At 47.6% G+C, this 9,271-nt stretch overlaps 2 protein-coding genes across 2 annotated transcripts; both read left to right on the forward strand.

Annotated features, from left to right (window-relative positions):
- The first annotated feature begins 1,109 nt into the window (after positions 1 to 1,109).
- F5147DRAFT_683228 (uncharacterized protein) lies at positions 1,110 to 4,503 on the forward strand. Its single transcript, XM_041436538.1, has 11 exons — positions 1,110 to 1,473; positions 1,523 to 1,625; positions 1,675 to 2,311; positions 2,383 to 2,589; positions 2,646 to 2,787; positions 2,838 to 3,119; positions 3,172 to 3,368; positions 3,423 to 3,622; positions 3,688 to 3,813; positions 3,866 to 4,021; positions 4,072 to 4,503. Exons 1-11 carry the CDS (start codon positions 1,272 to 1,274, stop codon positions 4,319 to 4,321), a joined length of 2,502 nt encoding a protein of 833 aa, XP_041295777.1. The 5' UTR covers positions 1,110 to 1,271; the 3' UTR covers positions 4,322 to 4,503.
- A 421-nt stretch (positions 4,504 to 4,924) lies between these two features.
- Positions 4,925 to 7,374, forward strand: F5147DRAFT_752228 (casein kinase 1 alpha 1-like protein; the record flags this gene model as incomplete). Its single annotated transcript, XM_041440212.1, has 5 exons — positions 4,925 to 5,130; positions 5,229 to 5,461; positions 5,513 to 5,993; positions 6,354 to 6,417; positions 7,326 to 7,374. Exons 1-5 carry the CDS (start codon positions 5,061 to 5,063, stop codon positions 7,372 to 7,374), a joined length of 897 nt encoding a protein of 298 aa, XP_041295778.1. The 5' UTR covers positions 4,925 to 5,060.
- Between the last annotated feature and the right edge of the window lie 1,897 nt (positions 7,375 to 9,271).

Here is a 9,271-nt window from a genome sequence, read left to right on the forward strand (position 1 = left end):
TTCCCCTGTTTTCTTTGGCTTAACGAGGTGGTCGACCCTAATGACTTTTTCAAAGGCTGGTTGGAGAATGAGTTGCTTGTTCAGGTGGGTAGTGTTGCTCGGTACCAAGGTCAACCTGACCAGTTCTTCAAGGGCTACTTGCATATTTTCAAGTCTCCTAGTTCGGCAATCTGCTTGGATGGTGTGTCAGGCAGGTTGACCACACGACATGGAAATGCTGCACTGCATGGCATTCGAACAGTCAGCATTCCATCAATCGCATATGTTGCAACATTGGTAAGTGTGTCAGGCTGCTGACTTCTTGAGTTTTTGTCTCACTAATGTGTTTGTAGATTCATTTTGTGCTCTCTTCTCAGGGTAGCATGTCCCGTGGTCACAAGTCTCAATTCTCCTATGAAGCATTTTACAACAATATCGTCAGGACGACCTTTGAAGCACTTGACGATGGTGAACTGGCAGCATTGTGCACATGGTGGAATGGGTATGACAATTCCCTGTGTTGTATCGTTTTATATCTCAATGGTGTTCATCTTGGCAGGCGCATATTCTCGGACATCATAGATTACGATGAGGGGGATGAGGGTGAGGACAGCGTGATGGCAATGATGAAGGCTCAGGCAGCAGCAAGAAGGGCAGCTACTAGTACAGTATAATGGTTCTACATTTCCTACATCATCGTAGCTGGCATTGCTTGACAGTGAATTTATCTTTTAAATATATTTTGTTTTGATTCTCATTGTGACGCGATGGCCGCGTGATTACCTGTCTTGACCACATATTTATATTGTGTGTGTAATGGTACTACAATGGATGCAATGTTTTGAAAAGTTGCCAGTTGGTGCCGAAAATATGTGAGATTACATTCAAAGAGTAATTAGGCATGTCGCGAATGTAACTGGCTGCACAACAATTGTCATCAATTGTAATGGTTGTAAGTGCTTGTGATGTTTGCAGTGCGATCACAATCTGACGACAATCAAGCATCATTTCATAGGGAATTTGCTGATGTCTGTGTGTACCGTCATGTATGCGCGTGTTGACAAACGTTATTTTCTGCTTAGCTAGGACTAAGGAGAACCGTGACGCGTGATCGATTGATCTCCGAGTCATCTACTTATTAGAAAACCTAGTCTAATTACATCTTCTAGGTTTCATTCAGTCTGGCTATCTGGCAATGTCGTCGTAACCTGTATATACTATCCCGCATCACTCATTCTCTTCACTATTCTTCAGCACGATTCTTTTCACGATCTTCGTCATTGTCAGTGCCCATGTCCTGGAATGCGTCAGTCCTCAGCGCTGTATCCTCAGATACAGAGCCTACTATTCTCATCACCTTTGACTCTGCAAAATATATCTTCAATGTCGGTGAGAATACTACCCGTGCGTTTCTCCAGAGCAGGAGGAACTGGAAGAAGACTAGAGGTGTGTTCTTGACTTCTATAGGCACCCAGCGAGCGAGCGGCCTTCCAGGTGAGTGTGATCCTGATAGCGTGTCAACTGTTGATCGTGTTTTCGACAGGTTTATTGATGACTTTTGCGGACTCGGGTCTTACCAGCCTCAATATTGCCGGGCCAGCCGGGCTGTTGCACTTCATGGCAGCTATGCGTAAATACACATTCAGGTACTTATTTTCTGATCTTCAATAATTCATCTTAATACTATCAGCATAGGGAAAACATGTCCGTGAATCCGATCGAAATACCTACTTCCCGCCTCCCGGATGAATTACCTGACGATATACCCATCTACAAGGACGATAATATTTCTGTGTTCGCATTACCAATTTCTACTGAGATCCATTCACTGGAATCCTCGGAATCGGACATAATGCCACACTCTGAAACTAGTGCCGTTAACAGGAGATCGGGAAAGAGGAAGCGTTCGTCTTCCCCTGCTCCACCACCGCTACAGGAAGTCATATCTCACCCTGACTTCGACCCCACCACGCTCGTCGGTGACATGGCACAGGAATGGCTTCGTCACATTGTGCGCGCAATGTTTCCTGGGTCTGCCGCCAAACCCGTCATTTCGTCCGCGAAAGTCGAACATGTCTCCCAGCCGTCAGGCTTCAACCGCCCCTTACCTTCATTGCCTGCATGCAATCTACGTGCAACGCTCGCATATGCGGTGGTTGGCCCGCGGGTTCGGGGAAAGTTTGATGTCAAGCGCGCGGAGGTGCTGGGCCTAAGTGCTGGGCCGTTACGTGCACGAGTTGCAAGGGGGGAGACGGTCACTGTAGTTGGCAAAGATGGAGTGGAGAGAAGTGTTGGACCGAGTGATGTTGTAGGTGCTAGTGAGAATCCTGGGGTACGTTCATTTTCCGCGTTTTCTAACCATTCGCTCTCGATTTGGGACACAGTTGGCTGATCGAATTATAGGTCGTCTTGATACTGGACACGCCCAGCACTGCACATATACCTTCTCTTGTAAAGGGTTTTGAGAGTGGCGCGTTCTCAAAATACTGGGGCAAGGGGCCGGAAAAGAAAGATCACTCGCTGAGAGTTGTCTTTCATCTTTGTGGCAATGATGTATTTGAGCATGAGCGGTATAAGGCGTTCATGAAAAGGTTCGATGACGATGTACACGTGAGTGCCTCTTGTTCTGGGTGTGCACTGCGCTGTTCTGACGCGATTGAGAGCAGCATATCGTTGCGTCTAGAGATCATGGATCAGATCCGATCACATTTACTAGCGCGGCATTCAACCAGCTGAGGCTCAACCACCTGGATAGCGACATCTTCCCTGTGCCCAAATATTCTCTAGAGGCTAAGAAAACTATGGACAGTGCGTTACTTTAATTCCTAATTATGTCCTGTAACTTTAAGATGTGGTAGCCGCGAGTCTTCCGTCCAATACCGACTGCATGCGCGCGCATACTGTCATCGACATCCGTCCGCCACGGCCACCACTACGAGACCCTGAGGCAGAAGCGAATGATCTCTTTCACCCCGCCGTATTGTCTGGCGAGCTCTCATCACTCTCTGACGCTGCCAGAACACAATTTTCCGAGGCACAAGCGCGCGTCGATGAGGCTGCAGTACCTGATGTTATAGGTAAGGACGTCACGGTGGTCACGCTCGGAACAGGTAGTGCTATACCTAGCAAGTACCGAAATGGTTTGTCCTTTTCCGTTTTCACCCCAGAAACCCAACTGAATTATTTGTGTAGTTTCTGGTACACTGCTGTGTATCCCGGGAGCAGGGTATATTCTCCTGGATGCAGGAGAGGGGACATGGGGACAACTCTCTCGGAACTATGGAGCTGCTGTGTGGAACGTTTTAAGGGCCCTGAAGTGTATCTTCATAAGCCACATTCACGGTGACCACCACATTGGTCTCGCAAAGATCCTGGCAATGAGACAGCAGGTGCGTATCCCCGCTCATACCCTGATGATCTCCTGGTGTTCATATGTGGAGAAGCTTGACCCGCCTCCGGAAGAACCACTCTACCTCATCAGCAATCGCATGGTACTCCTCTATCTTCGGGATTACAATGCGCTTGAGGAGCTTGGGTTTTCGGAGGATGCTCGGGCCCGTGTGGTACCTATCCTGAGTGATGAGATTCATTGGCGCAACAAGGGACGGGGTGGGTGGAATTACGGTGATCAAGATCAAAAGGGGTGAGTGCCAGTTTGAGCTCTTAGTCTTCTCATACATTGACGCTTATTGTTCTCTTATCGTAAAGGTCAAGGCTTGCAGCCGGAGCGTTGTGCAAGACGCTTGGATTGCAGAAAATAAATACCGTCGATGTGGAACATCGCGCGAGGTGCCATGGATTAATTGTCAAGCATCTGGATGGGTGGTCTGTTGTGTACGGCGTCGCTTTTTACTCTCCTGTTGTGTTAATTACAGCGCATCCTCAGGTTCTCGGGTGATACAGTGCCAACCCAAAAGCTCGTGCAGGCAGGTGCTGGAGCCACTCTGCTGATCCATGAGGCTACCATGGCCAACGATCAAGTTGAAATGGCACGCGCCAAGATGCACAGCACCTTTGGGCAGGCAATCGACATAGGCAAGAGGTGCGTTTCCATGCAATACAATCACAGACTTTTGTTCAACTTGTAAACAGCATGAACGCACAAAACATCCTCCTTACACACTTCTCGGCCCGCTACCCCAAGATGCCACCTTCTGTATCTGAGCGTCAGGCTGGCGACCCCGTCGTTGCATTTGCATTCGACCATGCTAACATCAAGATAGGGGACATGTGGAAAATGGGCGCGTACGCACGCGCGATTGAGCAAAGTTTTATTGATATTGCTGATATTGAGGGGGAGGAGCCGGAGGTGATTGACGCGGCACACGTGGATATCAGCTGAGACAATACGATCTGAAGCCTAATGTCATGTACAGCTGTCGCGGTAATCATGTGATGAAGTATCATTTGCATCCATTTGAAGGTAGACCGCGTACGCAAGAGGAACATTCAGCCCGTAAAAGCCAGCCGTTTTCCTACATGATATGATTCAATCCTACTATATCACACGAGTCACTTGCAAACAATGCGTTTCTCCTCTGCAACTGTCCTCGCCGTCTCCGCTGCTTTAGCATCAATAATCTCTGCCATATCCGCCGACGCGACTGGGGCCGATGTCAATTGTCCCAAGTTGTGCGTTTATGACTATCAATGCGCCAGGTCTGACTGCTCTCTCGGGCTTTGCGTGAGTATCAGTAGTTTTCCTGGATTTGATACATACATGGCAGAACTTTTTTTCTGCCACTGAGGGCAGCAGAGATGATGAATATCGTTTTCTGCTCGCCCCCGTACACACTAACATGTACCTTGGTTTAGTAGTGCCACAGTTCGGCTATGGCCCGATCAGGCTCGGCATCTACCGACAAACTCGTAGTTCGGTCATTGTAGTGAACTAAGCCACCAATTTGCCATGTAAACTGGTTCATTCTGTTAGTCAGCTGCAAGAACCAACTAAAGCCAAACTACGGCTTGAACTGGCCTTCAGCTGGTTCAAGCTGGTTGAACTGCTTGTAAAATGTGGAATTAATACTTCCTCCAACTTCCTTCTTGACTCTTGGATCTACTCTACGTTATTTCATACCATGAATAAGGTCCCTACTCGAGTTGATGGCAGATTTAGGCTGGGAAATGTTCTGGGGTCTGGCTCATACGGTACGTGACTATGTCATTCACATAGTGACTATATTCACCATCTGGGCTTCACTTAGCTGTTGTGTACCACGCACAAAACTTCATCAAGGATGATTCAGTTGCTGTCAAACTCGAACCTATCATCAACCGCTCGTCCTCTGTGTGCAATGAATACAAGATTCTGAAACAACTCGCAGGCGGGGTTGGGATCCCCCACGTCTTTTGGTTTGGCAGAGAATCAACATACCATGCTTTGGTTCTTGATCTCCTCGGGCCGTCGTTGCATGATATCTTCATTGCGCATGATCGAAGATTCAGCCTTCCTAACATTGTGAATCTAGGAAACCAGTTGGTCAGCCACTTTGTGAAAGGCCATTGCAGAGAGCTAACTCCATTTTTCCAGCTCTCATGTCTCGAATACATCCACTCACACAATTTCATTCACGGTGACATCAAACCCCAGAATATCTTAGTTGGTCTCGACAATTTGAAGCACACCGCCTTCATAATTGACTTTGGTATTTCGAAGGAGTACTGCAATACTTCAACCAGAGCCCATATACCATTTCGCCAAGGTCGTTGTCTCACTGGCACACCTGCATTCGCCTCAATCAACAGTCACTTAGGAGTTGAGCCAGGTCGTTGTGACGATCTCGAGTCCCTCACATATATGCTGATATATTTCTTGCGTGGCTCCCTCCCATGGTTAACCAGCGATCACGAAAAGCTCTCCAATTCTTCCATGCTTGAGCGCAAAGTAAATACTACTGTTGAAGTCTTATGTCACGGAATTCCCGTCGAGTTTGCAAGTCTTCTAATTTACACACGCTCACTTGCATTCTCGGAGGATCCTGACTATGACTATCTACATTCATTACTCCACGGTATTTCTGACACATCGCCAACGCCAGCTACATGCCTTTTGGATTTTGGCCAGCCCGATCCTATCATTCATACCCCTGCATTCTCCAATGAACAGGTGGTGGCCGAGGCAGTGCAACCACATCCAATGAAGGCAAACCCTCCTCGCAGATCAACTCGTGTGTGCGTAATTCCTTTTCATCTTCCAATTTGTAAACTGATGATCCTGTTTTTCCTGAAGCCTCCGCCCACGTAATAGCCCTGGGCCACTACCTGCAACCGCTTCCACTCCACACCGCAACAAGGAACATGTCGTGAGATGAATCTATTGAATGTTTACTACCTGTACATACGTGTGTGTGATATATTGTTGCCAAGACTAGAACTAGCTGTATGTATGAATAGCTATTATAGAAAAATTGTCATTCCTGAATCAGACACTCTCAAGTCTCAACTCCTACGGCGTGCCCTCTTATGTTTTATCTCAACACTCCCTTCAACATACAGAGGGATCCATATACATGCACACTCATCCACGATTGTGGCTGTTTAATGAGTCATCAAGTGTTAAACTTATTAAGCTTCAGATACGAGATCGCCCGGATCAGTACTTGCCATCATGTCTACAGCACTGGAAGCTATTGGGGACTCTCCACTAAATGTGTCACTGCCCTTTTGTTGGATGACTTCATCGCATGCTGTGTGGGGGGATATTCCATGAAACGTGTTGTTGCTCTTTCGCTAGGTGAACCTTATTGGATTGTGATACTCAATCGCTGATTAGCCAATCGACTTCATGGATGAACACATTTTTTCAAGGTTAGCTTTAATCTATTGGCATTTTGCGGTGTCTCTCCTGACACAGGCTTATAAAAACAGGCAAATATGTTGTTATATCTGCATTGCTGCTCTTACCAACATGGCACCTCGTCGGCGTGCACCCAAGACGACCACCACACCTGCTCCCACTGTGCTCATCCACACTGGTGTTATTCCTGTCCCCATTGATGTTATCCCCGTCCCCACTGATGTTATTCCCGTCCCTGCTGGTGTTATTCCCGTCCCCACTGGTGTTATTCCCGTCCTCGCAGGTGTTATTCCCACCCCTGCTACCATTGTCCCCATCCCCGCTACTGTTGCCATCCGCACTGTCATCACAGCGAATGCACTTACAAACCCTAATCGAAAACACCAGCTCCCTCATAGATATCGAGACTTCAGCCCTTCTCAACCTACAGTGGATGAAGGGGAATATTTTGACCTCGACAATGTCTCTGGTGATGATGACAATGAAGAGTATGGCCTGCCTGAACCTACCATTAGGGCTCCTGCAGGCCCTAGCCCACTTCAGACAGCCACACATACTGTCCATCCCACTCAAACTACTCTCTTGGACACCGGTAATCTAACGAAAAAGGCCAAAGGCGCTGATGATTTCCATTTCTTTTTCAGGCTGAATGAAGTTACTGGGCGCAATACCTGCATACCTTGCGAGTGAGCATCATCTCTGTGATTCCTGTGTTCTTTCTCACATCATTCACTAGGCAGTTGCACGAACTTGACCCGACGTACAAAGTTACAACGTACAAAACCACCACGGGCAATACAGGCCCTCATCACCATGTATACAATCATCATACCCTCATTTACTTGGAGGAGGCAGGGCGCCAGGGCTGGCCCATACAGATCAAGCCTTTAAACGCTCTTCTTGATGAAGGATGGACCGTCATAGCAATACGTGAAAGGCTCAGAGATCCGACTCGCACAATTGATTCGCTCGGAGATGTTCCTAGTCATAGTGATGCGCTGCTCAGAACTGGACAGCCAGGAACTCTGGAGGATGAAATTCCTAACTTCACCCTTGACGAGATGCATCAACAACTGGTGAGGTTTGTTGTTGCCGACGATCAGGTGAGTCGCTGTTTAATTTCTATGCGCTATTATTGATAACACCTTCAGGCAATCAACATCATTGAGTGTCCTGAGTTTCATCGGTTGATTCGCCTTCTACGCCCAGAATTGAACGAGAGCGATATCTACCATCGCACAAAATTTCATGAGTTGATCCTTGAGGCCTTTGATGAGTACTTCGAGGCCTTGAAAAGGGGCCTTGCGGTAAGTACGGTTGTCTAAAGTCGTGAAAAGTATCTTATATCTTTCAGATGGCGCAGGGAAAGATTTCATTCACGTCTGACCTGTGGTCAGACTCCAACCTCCGCCCTTTCATGGCGATAACAGCTCACTGGATTGCCAAAGATGTGAAAACTTCCGTGCTCGTCTTGAAAGCAGCACTGATCGCTTTCAACCACACACCAGGGAGTCATGCAGGAGATTGCCTAGCCCAATCAATATTGGGCCTCCTCGATCGTGTCGAAGTGACAGAGAAGGTTCATGCTTAGTTTTACTGGTGACATGATCTGACTCCATTTAGTCTGGACATTTTACCCTGGACAACGCTGGCAACAATCACACTTCCATGCAAGAGTACTCACGTCTACTGGAGGAACGCGGGATAGAATTCAATCCTGTTGAGCACCGGATTCCGTGCTTCCCCCATATTATCAACATATGCGTGAAACACATTATCGACGAGTACTCAATTGCTGACTTTTCAGATGTGTCGGAGACATGGGTAGTCAGTGGTGAGACCATCAACAAGGCAGCATATGTCCAAGCCCTAGCAGGCAAAGCCCTTGATCGAGCTAGAGCACTTGTGCACACAGTCCGTGCATCAATCCAGCGCGTGACAGTTTCATGATCACCATTACCATGGGTAACAACAATAAATGGTTCCTAGACCACACAGGTTCCCCCACCCGGCTGCCTGTCGTACAACTCCTCCATGATGAGCCGACACGTTGGGACTCGGTCTATGTCATGTTGAACCGCTTACATACCCTTCGCCAGGTAAGCCTCCACCCCACTAACATCTATCACAGACTAATGGTAGCCTAGGCTGTGGATATGTTCTTGAGATTGACTCCGATGGAATGGCACTTTCTGCAGGATCTCGAAGTGATTTGGAGGTCAGTGCTAATGTATTCTAATATACATCTGTCTCACTGTCTGATATAGGTACCGCACGCTGCTCAACAAGCAATGTCAAGTGAAAGTACTCCGACATTGAGTGGCGCAGTTCCGACCTTTGAAAGATTGATCGAGGGATGGAATCACATAGTGAACCACTTCCTGCACTTTGCGCCTCTGATTAGCATAGGCTTGCTGTGGGCGGGTAAATATGATGATCGGATGGGCGCCACCAATGCTTATGTGGTCTCTATGTGTCAGTTCTGCATATTTA

The sequence above is a fragment of the Suillus discolor genome (genome assembly GCF_016758755.1).
Source record: "Suillus discolor strain FC423 chromosome Unknown F5147scaffold_13, whole genome shotgun sequence".
Lineage (NCBI taxonomy): Eukaryota > Fungi > Basidiomycota > Agaricomycetes > Boletales > Suillaceae > Suillus > Suillus discolor.

What these genes read in the sequence shown, in the direction of transcription:
- F5147DRAFT_683228 (XM_041436538.1), top strand. Translation starts at nt 1,272, where the DNA reads ATGTCCTGGAATGCGTCAGTCCTCAGCGCTGTATCCTCAGATACAGAG. An exon ending in ATGCGTAAATACACATTCAG is followed by an intron (nt 1,626 to 1,674) that starts GTACTTATTTTC and finishes CTATCAGCATAG; the next exon opens with GGAAAACATGTCCGTGAATC. An exon ending in CTGGATGGGTGGTCTGTTGT is followed by an intron (nt 3,814 to 3,865) that starts GTACGGCGTCGC and finishes GCGCATCCTCAG; the next exon opens with GTTCTCGGGTGATACAGTGC.